This window comes from Nycticebus coucang, chromosome 22 (assembly GCF_027406575.1).
Source record: "Nycticebus coucang isolate mNycCou1 chromosome 22, mNycCou1.pri, whole genome shotgun sequence".
NCBI lineage: Eukaryota > Metazoa > Chordata > Mammalia > Primates > Lorisidae > Nycticebus > Nycticebus coucang.
In genome coordinates, this window is record NC_069801.1 from 8,833,278 (window position 1) to 8,848,907 (window position 15,630).

Here is a 15,630-nt window from a genome sequence, read left to right on the forward strand (position 1 = left end):
GGCTAAACAAGGGCCAGGCATGGAATCTGCTCTCCATAGATAATTTGTTGAATGATGGGAGGAGCCCTGATAGGGTGATGTAAGTTAGGGGTGGGTGCAGATTAAACCTGGTCAACTTTTCTTTGGATCACAGAAAAGCACTCTGCTAAGGGAGTGTAGGATCCCCCTCCTGTAAGCAAGAGCAAAGCAGTCAAGGGAAAGCACTCTGGGGCATTAGATACCTGGGATTTTGCAAAGCTTTGTGTCTGGGGGGCATGTTACCATTCCTCTCCGGACCTCAGTATCCTCACCTGAAATTCAAGGAGGTATAACTTGAAAGCCCTGGGGAAGAGGGTCTACAGCCCATAAACTCTTGCATCTCTGTGAAAAACAGCCTGAGTTCTGCTGTTCCAGCCAGGATACTTTGGATTGGCTTCCAGTTGGCTAAGGGGCTGTCTGGGGAGGTGTTCCCACAACTGCCACACGGTGGCATCAGAGGCCACCCTTTGATGCCCCTAGGCTCCTGCAACCCAAGGTGGCCACACAAAGCCATCCAGCGGGTAAAATATGGCTAAGCCTGTACTGAGAAGCTTAGTAAGTCTACAATATGAACTGGGTTTCAAAGACTTAGGACAAAAAAGAATGTAAAACATCTATCCCATTTGTTGTTTTTATACTGATTACCTGCTGACATGATATTTTAGATACTTTGGGTTAAATATATTATTAAAATTAATCTCAAGTTTTTCTTTTATTTTCTTTTTATTTTGGAGTCAGAGTCTTACTCTTTCACCCAGGCTAGAGTGCAGTGGCATCATCACAGCTTGCTGTAAATTCAAACTCCTGGGCTCTAGGGATGCCCCTGTCTCTGCCTCCTGAGCCGTCTGGGTCTACAGGCATCCGCCAACATGCCCAGCTAATTTTTCTATTTTTTTGCTCATACTCAGGCTGGTCTTGAGCTCCTGGCCTTAAGCCATCCATCCTCCTGTCTCAGCCTCCCAAAGTGCTGGAATTACAGGTGTGAGCCACCATGTCTGGTCTCATTTTACCATTTTTAATGTGGCTCATAAAACATTGAAACTGAAATACAAGATTCACATCATATTTCTGTTCGATAGGACTGCTTGAGAAGGGCTCCAGCCTTGGCTGCTAAACCCTAGTTAGGTTCTGGAGGCCCGTGTGGCCTCTTCCATGGGGAACTCCCAGGGCTCCAGTTTTCCAACTGTATGATGGAAAGTGGTTACTGCCTTCCGTTTAGCTCTGAGCTTTGCTAAGGCTTTTTCTCTTGAAATGCTCTAACCCCCGGAAGGTAATCCGTATTAGCCCCATTTCCCAAGTGAGGGAATCAAGGTCTTGAGATAGCAGGCTAATTGTCACACACAGAGCAGGGAATGTCTGAGTCCAGGGCTCATCACTTCAACACCACACTGCAGATACACGAGAGGTCAGCACTGCTCCTGCTTACTTCTGTTGGAAAGCTTCAGAGAGTGATCCCTTCTAAGGATGGGACAGGAGTCCCGATGGAGAAAAGGACACAGCATCTGCTGTTTGTCACGCAGTGTGACAGGCGCCTACTTACACTTCTCTGCTTACCCTGATGGCGGCCGTGTGGAGGGTATTGTTCTAATCATTTGACGTAACGAAGATGTGGCAGGGAAACTCAGGAGCATTGATGGGAAGTGTGTGTCTCCCTCTCCACTCTGCCTCCGTTCAGTATCCTTCTGGACTCTTTCGGTTATAAGTAACAAGATCCTGGTGGTTTTTGCACATGTAGCTATAACAGGTCTGGGGATAGCTCTGGGTAGTTTCAGGCATGGCTGGATCCAGGAGCTCTTATCTTTCCCCATCTCTCATATCTGTGCCTTCTGTGTTGTTTTGTCTGTTAGATACAGCTCTGGGCTTGCTTCCTGCCCAACCAGTGGACAGATGGCTTCTCCTTCCTCTGTTTTCTTTCCTTTTCTTTCTTTCTTTTTTTTTTTTTTGAGACAGAGTCTTGTTATGTCGCCCTTGGTAGAGTGCTGTGGCATCACAACTCACAGCAACCTCAAACTCTGGGGCTTAAGTGATTCTCTTGCCCCAGCCTCCCAAGTAGCTGGGACTACTGGTGCCCACCACGACGCCCAGCTATTTTTTTGTTGTTGTCATTGTTGTTTAGCAGGCCTGAGCTGGGTTCGAACCCACCAGCCCCGAAGCATGTGGCTGGCGCCCTCACCACTGAGCTCCGGGTGCCGAGCTTCCTTCTTCTGTTTTCTGTATCTAAAACCGAAACTTTGCAATTGCACGGGGCATGAGTTGGGGGCATGTGCCCCTCCCTGAACTGGTCCATCATGGTCAGAGGGATGGAACGGATTGACTGGCCCAGTCTGGTCCTATGGCTGTCCCTGAAAGGGTGGGTTAGTCGGTCCTAGCCCCCAGCCACAGACACTGGGTTTGGGGGAGGGTAATCCCTCAGGGAAAACAAGGCAGCTTTACTGCAAAGGGAGTGGGTGCTGGCAGGCACAAATACCAGGTGAGCACAGCATTTTCTCCGTGTCCCACCCGTGACTCTGGTTTGTGGCAGTACAAGTTGTATTCCTGGGGACATCAAGCTCCTCAATACCAAGTATTGCTGCCCCCTGCTGCAGGCACAGCAGAGAAGGACACTGTCTGTAAGTGGCCTTCCCCAGGGACCAGCCCTGACTGCTCCAGCCCAGAAGACTGCAAGGAGCCCAGCAGGTGAGTCCCCGGCCCTGCCCTTCCTTCCTCTCCTCGGCTGACCTTTACATGGCTGTCCTATCCCCTAGGACACCCAGGGCACCGCTGGGCTGTGGGTGCAGGTGGGGTTCAGCCCACGGCATCAGGACTCTAAGGTCCTTTCTGCCACGCCCCAAGTCATCTGAGGCCCTAGTGTGTCCACCCTGCCTTGAGCATGTGGGAGATCCAGAGGGCCCAGAAAGCACAGCCCTAGGAGCTTACCAGGGGTTTGCTGGAGGCTGTGTGCGCCGGGTATGAAGACCCTGTTGTCCCCTAAGCACAGACCTCCATTGCCCCATCAGAGGAACTGTCAGTGTCATCTCTAGCCTCTTTCCCACAGCACCATCCTGCAGGCCAAGCCCACCCCGATGCCCCCAGCAACCTCCAATGCCAGGACCACACTTCTTAGAGGAGACACCTCCCTTGCCCCAGAAGATGCTTCTAAACAGACAAGAGTTCCCAACTCTGCCTCCTCAGGTAATTCTGCCATGAAGCTGTGGGTTGTCTCCCATGTGTGGTAGTATCTGAGCAGGCGGGTGCTGAGCTGTGGTCCCTTACCAGTGGGGAGAGAAGAGGGTCTTAAGGTCTGACCTCCTGGGGCTGAAGGCATCAAGGCCAGAGGATGACACCATGAGAGCTCAGAAGCGCTGAGGACGTCTCGTGTACCAGCCCTGTGCTGGGTGCTGGGTGCTGGGTGCTGGTCTTCTTCTGCCCGGAAGTCGCTCAGACACCCTACATTTCTTTTTTAGGATCCTCCTTGCTTTTCTTTGACATTCGGCTCTGCCGTGCACCTTGACTTTCATGTGTGCCGTGAACCAGAGGTCCTATTTCAGATTGTCCCCACGACATCCAGTCGGACCATGTTGTTTATCACATCCTTCCACTGTTCTGTCCGCCATCTTTGCGGAAAGCCAAGCATCCATGTATTTGTGGCTATGACTCTGGACTCTATGTTTTATTTAGCCCATTGGTCTTTTTATCTTTTCTTTTTGTAGAGACAGAGTATCACCTTATTGCCCTTGGTAGAGTGCCATGGCATCACAGCTCACAGCAATCTCTAGTTCCTGGGCTTAGGCGATTCCCTTGCTTCAGCCTCCCAAGTAGCTGGGACTACAGGCACCCACCACAAAACCCGGCTATTTTTTTGTTGCAGTTCGGCTGGGGCTGAGTTTGAACCCGCCACCCTCGGTATATGGGGCTGGCGCCCTACTCACTGAGCCACAGGCACCGCCCAGTCGTTTTATCTTTTCCATGTGAAGACCACATTGTCTTCATTTCTGTCATTTTATTTTATTTTATTTTTTGAGACAGAGCCTCAAGCTGTTGCCCTCGGTAGAGTGCCGTGGCATCACACAGCTCACAGCAACCTCCAACTCCTGGGCTCAAGCGATTCTCCTGCCTCTGCCTCCCAAGTAGCTGGGACTACAGGCACCTGCCACAACACCCGGCTATTTTTTTTGGACACATTAAAATTTGCTTTAATACTTCTTTGGGGGGAAAAAAACCCCACACTTGTAGTGAATGAACAAGAAACATTTTTATGCTATTATTTGTATCTGCCATGCCATGAATTCATAGGGGAAGAGGTTCCAGCAGCTCAGGGAGGCACCTTGCCATTTAATGTGACAAAGTGTTGATTGACTTTTGAATTTGTGGGAAATAGGTCCCAGCACCTTGTATCACTGTTACATGGGGACTATTGGTTATCTTGTGTGCCCCTGCTGTACACATATTATGCCATGAGCTCATGGGGAATAAATAGGTTCTTGCTCCTAACAACATGGGTCCACTGGTACTCCTGTGAGCTATGTTATATGCTTATCATGCCATGAATTCATAGGGAATGGGTTCCAGGAGCTCAGGCTCCTTTCCGTTAGTTCTCACAAAGTGGGCTTCTCTGGGTGGCGCAGGCTGGCGCTTCAGTTGAACCCAGGTACCTTTCTCTTTGGCTTCCTTCTTTTTCTGATCATTTTCCTTCACACGTTTCAGGAAGCTATCTCGGCTCTTAGAGTGCTTAATATGCTCAATACGAACATTAATCCTCTTCGCGAGGATCTTGCCCTTAACTTGTTTGTTTACAACAATGCCAACAGCATGCTGGGTAACATTGTAGACTCTTCCAGTTTTGCCATGGTGACATCTGTGTGGCATGCCTTTTTGAACAGTACCCATTCCCTTGATGTCTACAATATCACCTTTCTTGTAGATTCGCATATATGTGGCCAAAGGAACAACTCCATGTTTTCGAAAAGGCCTAGAGAACATGTATCGGGGGCCTCTCCTCTTTCCCTTTGTGTTTATCATTTTGGTGAATTACTGGAAGATGGCGTCTCCCGGCTATTTTTTGGTTGCAGCCGTCATTGTTTGGCGGGCCCAGGCTGGATTCGAACCTGCCAGCTCAAGTGTATGTGGCTGGCGCCTTAGCCGCTTGAGCCACAGGCGCCAAGCCTGTCATTTTATTTTTTTAATAAAAAAAATTTTTTTTTGAGACAGTCTTACTCTGTCACCCCAGCAGAGTGTCGTGGCATTATAACTCACAGCAACCTCAAACTCTTAGCTCAAGGATCCTCTTGCCTCAGCCTCCCAAGTAGCTGAGACTACAGGCACCTGCCACAATGCCTGGGTATTTTTTTTAGAGAGGAGGTCTTGCTCTTGTTCACTCTGGTCTGGAATTCCTAACCTCAAGCAAGCCACCCGCCTCAGCCTCCCAGAGTGCTAGTATTACAGGTATTGTCTTCTGATAGATGGTTGAACAGCTCCTCCAATTCTGTCCTTCAACAGCTCATTCAATATTCTTGGTATTGTGCATTTCCATATAAATTTTAGAATCAGCTTTTTAAATTCTACAAAATGTCCTGTTGGGATTTTGATGGAGATTGCAGTGAATCTATAGAACAGTTTAGAAGAAATATTTCTGATGATGACATAAATCATCTTTTTCAATATTTCATGTTATTGTTTTGTTTTTTTTTCTCATTACTCTTTGTTTTAATGGGTCTCAAAATTCTCTGACAGAATTTTGGTTAAGTTGTTCCCATGAAAAAATACTGATCTTAAAAATTAATAATTAGGGGCAGTGCCCTGGCCAAACTGCAACAAAAATTAGCCAGGCATTGTGATGGAGAATTGCCTCAGCCCAGGAGTTTGAGTTTGCTGTGAGCTGTGATGCCACAGCACTCTACTGAGGGCAACAAAGTGAGACTCTGTCTTAAAAAAAAAAAAAGAAATTAATAACTTAAAACTGCCATGCAAAAAGAGACAAATGGTCCACAAAACATTCCCCTTTCCTTTTGAAGATTGTTTTTGTTTTTGTTTTATCTTTGGGACAGAGTCTCACTCTCACCCTGGGTAGAATGCTGTGATTATGTCATTATAGCTCACAGCAACTCCAAACTTTAGGGTTCAAGCAATTCTCCTGCTTCAGCCTCCCGAGCAGGTGGGACTACAGGTGCTGACCACAACGCCCGGTTAGTCTTTTCTCTATTTTTAGAAGAGACAGGGTCTCACTCTTGCTGAGGCTGGTCTTGAACTCTTGAGCTCAAGCAAACCACCTTCCTTGGCCTCGCAGAGTGCTAGGATTTCAGTCATCACACCTAGCCCTCCTTCTGAAGGTTTTACGATGCATGGTTAGCACTAACCAGTCTTTTACTATTAATTTTTTAAAAATATGGAATGCTTCGTGAATTTGTATGCCATCCTTGTGCAGGGACCATGCTCATTTTCTCCATATTACTCCAATTTTAGTATATGTGCTGCTGAAGCAAGCACTTGGTATTGTTTGGAACCATGTAGGGTCCAAACTAATAGATAGAAATCCAATTGATTTTGATATAGGGACCTTATTTCCAACCACCTTGCTAAATTAATGTATTACTTCCAATAATGCACCTGCAGATTATTCCGGGCTGTGTCTGCACTCAAGTAACCACTTGTGAATACAGAGCTTGATCTCTTCCTTTGTAAACATATCGCTTTTATTTCTTTTTCTTGCCTTCCTGCTTCAGCTGGTAACCCCTATGCCATGTCAAATAGAAGTCACGATACTAGATGTCCTTGCCTCCTTGCTGAGCTTGCAGGGAAAGCTGCCACCGAAGTTTTGAGCAGAGAAGTGATACCTAGAACCAAGGAGAGGGCTCAGGCATGGTGGCCACAGTGGGTCGGAGAGGGAGGAGCAGGAGGCAGGGCAGGGGGCAGTTACTGGAGTGTGTGTGACATTCCTTCCCTCTCTGAGCCTCAGAACCGCCCCAACCCCAGGAGGCAGGATTGATCTGACCAGTGAGGGTTTGGAATTAGGAGCTGGCCATTGTGGGGTGGAAGGGGCTTCAGGAATTGGGGTGGGGCCTCTGCTGAGGCAGCCTGGCCTGGAGCTTCTCTGCTTCTTTTCCAGGGCCGTCCCCCACACTGCCGTGCCCACCAGGGTCTGCAGACTGCGGGAAGCAGTGTGAGCCCGACTACTACCTGGACGGGGCTGGCCGCTGCACCGCCTGTGTGAGCTGTGCCCGAGGTGAGCGCCTCATCCTCCCTCCTGGGGGCCTTCTGGGGAGCTCAGGGTCTTGGAGGAAAGGCTGAGACTCTGTGGGTGGGGAAACCCATCTCTGGTTTTGTCTGCTCAGCCCTTGGGGGCCTCACTTGACCTCTCCGTCGGCATCTAGTGGCTCCCCTTGCATTTGTGGGGTTTTGGTAGCTGTCATCACTTTTCAGGGAGCTTCCTCTTACTTGTTCTTTCCATCATGGAAACACTCGGACATCACCTGCCTGTTACAAACCTCTTCTAAACTCATCTCATTAACTTTTCTTAACTACTCTTCTTACGCAAGAGGAAATTGAGGTTTTGGGAAGTCAGGGAACTAACAGATGCCAGAGGCTGGGGTTTGCAGCCAGGTGAGTCTGCCACCAAGCTCCAAGCTCTTGTCACACACCGAGCTTCCTCTGCGAGCCTGCTACTGACCAGTATTTGCCAAGCTACCAGCACGACAGGATGGGGACATGGGTCTTTCCTTGCGACCAGCCACTGGGGCCAGCACCCTGAGATGTCCATGAGATGTCCACCACCCAGGGCAGGGGCAGCTACGATCTCTAGGGGGGCCCCAGCTGCTCACAGAGGCTCCTGGGAAAGTCTGATTCTGCCTGGGGTCCGGGGTTTCTTCCACACATCGATGTGGACTAGAGTCAGGGGAGGCCACATGCAGGAATGATCACCCAGTGTGCTGTCACTGCAGGCTTCTGTCCCGGTTGCTAAGAGTGAATAACAAACTGTTTCAAAACGTAGCAGTGAGAAACAAACCTGCCTTTGTGTTCGTGGATTCTGTGGGTCAGGATTCTGACAAGGCAGGAGGACAGCTGGTCTCTGCTCTCTGATGTCTGCGGTCTCAGCTGGGAAGCCCGAGGCGGGAGGCTGGGATCCTCTGCAGGCTCGTTCAGTCACAGGTCTTGGGCCTTCGTTCCTCCATGCAGCTCACCCTGGCCTTCCTCGTGGTCTGGCGTCTGGGCTGTACTGGGAGAGACCTTCAGGGAGACAGAAAGAAGAAAAGGGACCAAGATAGAGTTTCACAAGTTACTCAGCATAATTTCCACCCCTTTCTGTTTGTTGAGGCAGCTGCAAATCTCCCCTGAGACAGAGGGGAGGAAAACAGTGCACTTCTGATGGGGAAGGGGCAGGCTCTGGAAGAGCAGATGGGGCCACACATGCCACTATGGCCATTTAGGGAGAAATACAATTTGCCGCAGGCCCCCCCGCCTCCCCTTCCCCATGTGAGATAGAGGAAAGGGAATGGCTCAGGGCTCAGGAATTCCTTTGCTCTCCTAAATGAAGCCCTGAGAGGCGGAGGAGGGGAGGATGGTGGCTTAGAGCCCAAGTGCCCAGGGTCAGATGTTGGCTCTCCCACTGTATCGCTTAGAAACTCAGGCAAGTGTCTTAACCTCTCTGTGGAACATACAGAATCCTCCCCATCTCCACTTTGTTGCTCAGGCTAGAGAGCCCTGGCCTCAGCCTAACTCACAGCAACCTTCAACTCCTAGGCTCAAGTGATCCTCCTGCCTCAGCCTCCTGAGTAGGGGACTACAGGTGCCTGTCACAACGCCTACCTAATTTTCCTTTTTTTTTGAGACAGAGTCTGACTCTGTTGCCCTGGGGTAGAGTGCCATGGTGTCATAGCTCACAGCAACCTCAAACTCTTTGGCTCAAGAGATCTTCTTGCCTCAGCCTCCCGTGTAGCTGGGACTACAGGTGCCTGCCACAATACCTGGCTAGTTTTTCCATTTTTAGTAGAGATAGGGTCTCACTCTTGCTCAGGTTGGTCTCTAACTCCTGAGCCCAGGCAATCCACCCACTCGGCCTCCCAGAGTGCTAGGATTACACTGTACCTGGCCTGTCCTGCTTTTCTGCCTGATTTTTACTCAATGTGATTATTTTTCTTTTTTCTGTTTCTCTTCTTTCCCCAGAATCGTTCACTTTTAAACTTGGCATGATTAGTTTGAGCATGCTGGGAATCTGCCCAGTGAAATAGTCAAATGAGCGCTTATTTTCGTTGGATGACCCCAGCCTCTCTGTCCTGGCTCTTGGACACCCTGCCTTCACCATCCTGATCCCATGACTCCTCTCTGTGTTTCTCAGATGACCTGGTGGAGAAGACGCCGTGCTCGTGGAACTCCTCCCGTGTCTGTGAATGTCGACCTGGTATGTTCTGTACCACATCAGCCACCAACTCCTGTGCCCGCTGCGAGGCCCTCCCTGCCTGCACCCCAGGGATGGTCGTCCAGGCCCAGGGTAAGCAGTCCCCACCAGGGGCGAAGGGCTGAGCCCCTCCCACAATACCTCTTCCCACCCCCAACCAGGCAAATGGCCCTCAACCCCGGCTGTTAACCAGGTCAGTGTTGGGCTTTGCTTATCCTTTGAGTAGTTAGACCCAGTGAATGGGATAATAAGATCCAGATTGAACATGTTGGTAAGGGGTTCCAATGATGTACCTTTATTTTATATTTTTATGTGAAACCTTGGAAGGCTCATTTCTACATTTTTTAAATTTTGGATTAATGCAAGGGTACATACCATTAGGTTACAGTGTTTGTGTTTGTTAGGTAACATCCAAGTTGCATTTGAGTTCTTCACCCAGGAAGTGTGCCATATACCCCTACCCACCCGTTAGGTGGGCGCTTACTGAACCCCCTCCCCACCAATGATATTTTTTAAAAAGCCTTCTTTCAGGCGGCACCTTTGGCTCAAAGGAGTAGGGTGCTGGCCCCATATGCTGGAGGTGGCAGGTTCAAACCCAGCCCTGGCCAAAAACTGCAAAAAAAAAAAAGCCTTCTTTCCAGGCGACGTGGCTCACACCTGTAATCCTAGAACTCTGGGAGGCAGAGGTGGGTAGATTGCTTGAGCTCATGGGTTCAGTACCTCGTCTCTAAAAATAGCTGGGCATTGTGGTGGGTGCCTGTAGTTCCAGCTACTTGGAAGGGTGAGGCAAGAGAATCTCTTAAGCCCAAGAGTTTGAGGTTGCTATGAGCTGTGACATCATGGCACTCTACTGAGGGTGACATAGTGAGACTCTGTCTCTAAAAAATAAAATAAAATAAAAAGACTTCTTTCCAAAATTATGGAGTGGTAAAATCAAGACTGTTTCATTGACTCAGCAGGGGGAATAGAAAGTTTCTGAAGAGATTTCCAACTCGGGAGTGGGTTATGACCATGTGCGGAAAACCTTCAACTTCTGATAGTTTTTTAAAATATGGGCTCATCAGCAAACGAGACATTTTAACACATTTCTAGAGGCCAGGCACTGTGACTCACACCTATAATCCTAGCACTTTGGGAGGGTGGATTGCCTGAGCTCAGGAGTTGGAGACCAACCTGAGCAAGAGAGAGACCTTGGGTGGCGCCTGTGGCTCAGTGAGTAGGGCACCGGCCCCATATACTGGAGGGGGCAGGTTCAAACCTGGCCCTGGTCAAAAACTGCAAAAAAAAACCCCCAAAAAAACAAGAGTGAGAACTTGTCTTCTAAACAATAGCCAGGTGTCATGGCAGGCGCCTGTAGTTCCAGCTACTCTGGAGGCTGAGGCAAGAGGATTGCCAGAGCCCAAGAGTTTGGGGTTGCTGTGAGCCAAGACACACCGCACTCCACCAAGGGTGACAGAGTGAGACTCTGTCTCAAAAAAACATAACCCCCCACACATTTCTAGAAAGTAGAAAGCAGAAGTTGGTGATGAATAAAATCAAGTGGAGGAAAGCTCACCCCGGATCTCCATGACGACTGCAGGGAGGGAGGGGTCACTTACCTGTCAGACCTTCAGGGAAGTCTGGGCTCAGAACAGATAGTAACAAAGGGTGAGTCCCTGGGAGAGGGCTGAGAAGTGCAGGGGCCTGTGAGCACGTCTGAAAAATAAATTTTTTTTTCTTTTTTCTTCTAAGACACAGAGTCTGACTTTATCACCCTCAGTAGAGTGCTTTGGCATCACCCCATCACCCCAACCCAGGGTGGTGGGTTCAAAACTGGCCCTGGCCAAATCGCCAACTCCTGGGCTTAGGCGATTCTCTTTTATTTTTTTTTGTAGAGACAGTCTCACTTTATGGCCCTTGGTAGAGTGCCGTGGCGTCACACAGCTCACAGCAACCTCCAACTCCTGGGCTTACACGATTCTCTTGCCTCAGCCTCCCAAGCAGTTGGGACTACAGGCGCCCGCCACAATGCCCGGCTATTTTTTGGTTGCAGTTTGGCCGGGGCTGGGTTTGAACCCGTCACCCTCCGTATATGGGGCTGGCTCCCTACCCACTGAGCCACAGGCGCCGCCCTGAAAAATAAAATTTAAAAATTTATAACAGTGGTACGGGCACTGACCAGTTTACACAGACAATGCCTGAGTTTTTTTGTTTTTTTGTTTTTTTTGTACAGACAGAGTCTCATCCTATGAGTGCCGTGGCCACACACAGCTCACAGCAACCTCCAACTCCTGGGCTTAGGCGATTCTCTTGCCTCAGCCTCCCGAGTAGCTGGGACTACAGGTGCCCGCCACAACGCCCGGCTATTTTTGGTTGCAGTCTGGCCAGGGCTGGGCTTGAACCCGCCACCCTCGGTATATGGGGCCGGCGCCCTACTGACTGAGCCACAGGCGCATGCCTGAGTTTTTATCCTTTGGTGAAAACAAACAAACTTTTGGAATGATGACCCTGAAGGAATATCCAGGGAAAGATCAGGCCACCAGTGAGGCGCTGTCGCTCTGCTGGAAAGCCCTCCTTATCTGGGTACATGGAGGTGCACTCAGCTGGCTACCCTCGCTTAGTCACCCCAAAATGAATACTTCCAGTTTACAGCCCCACTGTGGGCCCAGAGTTCCCTGTCAGACCTCCCACTCAGGGAAGAGACCCCCCATGAATGAGACCAACTCACACCGTGGCAGAAGAACCCTACCCATACTTAATATGAATGAGCTGCAAAGAGCTTCAAACTTAGAAGGAAAACCAGCTTTACAGAGGAGAAAAAGAGAAAAACTGCAATCAGAAAACCTTACTGCAAGGCTGGGCATGGTGGATCACACCTATAATCCTAGCACTATGGGAGGCCGAGGTGGGCGGACTGCCTGGAGCTCACAGATTTGATACCAGCCCGAACCAGAATGAGACCTGACCAGAGTGAGACTCTGTCTCAAAAGAAAAAAAATCTGGGTGGTTCTGTGGCTCAGTGAGTGGGGCGCCGGCTCCACATACCAAGGGTGGTGGGTTCAAACCTGGCCCTGGCCAAACTGCAATAACAAATAGCCAGGCTTTATGGCGGGCGCCTGTAGTCCCAGCTACTGGGAGGCTGAGGCAAGAGAATCACCTAAGCCCAAGAGCTGGAGGTTGCTGTGAGCTGTGATGCCACAGCACTCTACCAAGGGCCACAAAGTGAGACTCTGTCTCTAAAAAAAAAGAAAAAAAGAAAACTGAAGGGTGGCGCCTGTGGCTCAGTTGAGTAGGGAGCCAGCCCCATATACCCAGGGTGGTGGGTTCAAAACGGCCCTGGCCAAATTGCAACAACAACAACAACAACAAATCTTACTGCAGATGAAGCAAGGATAAATCCAGGAAGAGAAGAGAACTTAGCAATATTAAATTTATATCTACAGAGAAAGTCATCAAGTTGTGACATCTGTGAAGTGAGCACAGAAAGCAATGAAAAAAGATAAAGATCAGAGGGCAAGAAATGGCTTTTAGAAAGTGCAGAGCCCAGTCCACTGCCTGGGCTCCCAATTGCCCAGGAGAGGGAGTGAGAGGGCCATGCGGGACGTCTTTTTCTTGCTCTGATGCAGTCTGTCAGCAGGGCGAGAGGGCAGGGACAGGGATGTGTGGGAAGGCTCTGTCCCTGTGGTGCTCCCAGAGCCGGCAGCCACTAGTGACCTCACACCCCAGCCTGGGCTGGTCACCACTTGACATGGCCCTGCCAGGGCAGACCCTGGCCCCTCTGGGCCTCATATCAGCAGAAGTGCCCTAACTCCCTCTGCGCACCCACCACTGGCCACAGGTCTTCAGCACCTGTTTCTAGAGGCCCTCCTGACACAGTCCCTGTGTGCACAAGGCCTCATCCACTGCAGAAGCTGGACTTTCTCTCTGAGCCTGTTGTGAAAATTATACTTTAGATCAAAGGACGCTACCGGGAGCAAAGCAAAGATGGATGAAAATGACCCACACCTGACTAGCAGACATAGCACCGTTTATTTATCCATCTCTCAATTGCTGGCATTTGGGTTGTTTCCAGTTTAGGACTCTTATGAATAAAAGTGGCTGTGACTCTTTTCCGACAAGTCTTTGGGTGTATATATATTTTCATTTCTCACACCTAGGAGGGGCAGCTCGGTCATTGTGCTGGCTACATAGTTAGAATGTCTTTGAGGGCCAAAGCTGTCACCTCTGATCTGATCTGGCTGCCTCATTTTGTGAAGAGACCCACAGGGCTGAAGCTAGAGCAGAATCTGGGATCCCAAGCTGGCACTCTCTCCAGTGGCCCTCACCCCACCCTCTCCGTCCTGAACCTAGAATATACCCCATTAAATGACAGTTGATCTTGAAGGCTGTATAAAAGCATTTTCAGATATAGAAGGTCCAGCAAGTTTTCTACTTGTGTTCTCTCTTAGAATGTTATTTGAAAAATGTAACCCAGCTAAATGAGGGGTTACAAAAAACCAAAAAAATAGAAACCATACAATCTAGAAAACAAAGACTCTCTCCCAGGAGAACAAGGGGAGCCCTAGACGGCATCTGAGCCAGATCAGAGCAGGAAAGTGGAGGGCGCCAAGGAACTGTCTCAGGAATAAACGATCACAGTAAAGTTCATGATTAGTAGAATTGAGATACCTGAGGATATAGTGAAGGCACGCTATGCCTTTATCAACAAGAACAATATGGGCAACTTGTCCAGGTGCAAAATGGCTCATGGTTGTAACCCTAGCACTCTGGGAGGCTGAGGCAGGTGGATCCCTTGAGTTCAGGAGTTTTAGACCAGCCTGAGCAAGAGTGAGACCTTCATCTCTACTAAAAATAGAAAAACTAGGCTGGGCATTGTGGCAGGCACCTGTAGTCCCAGCTACCTGGGAGGCTGAGGCAAGAGGATCTCTTGAGCCCAAGAGTCTCAGGTTACTGTGAACTGTGATGCCATGGCACTCTACCCAGGCTGAGAGAGTGAGATAGTCTCCCCTCCCCCCACCAAAAGAAAAGGAAAAAGAAGAAGAAGAGTAGGCAGGTTTCTTTTATTTTCTGCTGATAGGTCCTTACCAGAGAACATAGGCCAACTAACCAGGGGCTAGACAATACCTTCTGCACACCTTCAGATCCAAAGGAGGAGAGAAAGGGAGGATCACTGACCCGGGGAGAGGGGAGAAGATTACAGGTGAGATATGACACATGCAGGGAAGGAGAGAGGGAGGGAGTGCTAGGTCCCCCTGCTGTGCTTGGAGGAGGCACAGCAGAGTCTGGCTAGATTCTAGCAGGTGGCTTACCCTGCACCTGTCTCCTTACACCAGGCTGCCGTAAAGAGAGGTCAGAGGGCTCTCTTCTCATGGTGCTGAGTCTAGGTACATTTAGCTGGTTTGTAACCATGTGACCAGACCAAACGGGGCCTACTGTATGGATAACAAAACGTTGAGTTTCCTTATAGTTACACTTGAGCCCAAACCTGCATGCTGTGTGTCCCAGGCACGCACAGGAGGAAAAGCTTTGACCACTAACAACTCCTGTAACAATTCCTCCCGTCAGAACCAAGAAGGCCAGAATGTGCCTGGAACCCAAATGCTAGAACTCTCAGAAATGGGATCCATTGATTCAGATGGTCCAGGGCTAAAATCTGCCTCAACTTCCCTTACTATAATTGGCCACATTTAATGACGTCCAATCAGACCCTGTGAAGTCAACATTCCTAAATCCTTTCCCTTGGTCTCTGAGCCCATGGACTTGCTCCAGCGCCCAAATGGGGGAGAAAGATTTAAGCCCACCTCCTGTCTCCTTGCTGGGGAGCCCTGTAACAAGCCGTTCTTTTCTCAAAAGCTACTGGCTTCTGTGCACATGGGGCAGCGAGCCCATTTGCTCACAGGTTCGAGCAAAGAGCCCCTCCAAGTCTTTCAGAGTGCAAGGTCACTGAAGCCCAATGCCATTATTTACAAATACATCATAACAAATTGCCTCGTCTTCCCCATAGCCTGCAGCCTCCGGGCTTCAACTAATTCAGGTAATAGTCTAGTCATGGAAAGATAGAGTCTCTGATTGGAGACCCTCCCCCCAAAAGGAGGGTTTCTCAAGACCCTACCAATCTAGGAAGGAAACCAGTCTAAGCCTTGCTTTCTCTTCTAAGTATTTTAGGAAAAATCTGAGAGGCATCATAAGAACTTTTTAGAAGGGAAGGGTGGCTTTGTGCCACATCAAAGAAGGGTGCTGCTGCCAGGGCTGTGGCCATTGGGCAT

The 15,630-nt window shown here is 49.5% G+C and overlaps 1 protein-coding gene and 1 non-coding gene across 2 annotated transcripts in view; one reads left to right on the top strand and one right to left on the bottom strand.

The window, feature by feature from the left end:
• The window catches only part of TNFRSF8 (TNF receptor superfamily member 8), a 76,937-nt gene that overhangs the window by 37,535 nt on the left and 23,772 nt on the right, over positions 1-15,630 (top strand). The window contains exons 5-8 of the mRNA XM_053575524.1: positions 2,604-2,694; positions 3,053-3,189; positions 7,064-7,216; positions 9,326-9,478. Coding sequence (XP_053431499.1) covers positions 2,604-2,694; positions 3,053-3,189; positions 7,064-7,216; positions 9,326-9,478 — 534 coding nt within the window. The remainder of the gene's footprint in view (positions 1-2,603; positions 2,695-3,052; positions 3,190-7,063; positions 7,217-9,325; positions 9,479-15,630) is intronic.
• LOC128575645 (U6 spliceosomal RNA) lies at positions 6,374-6,480 on the bottom strand. Its single transcript, XR_008377070.1, has one exon. It is a non-coding gene; the product is annotated as a U6 spliceosomal RNA (small nuclear RNA).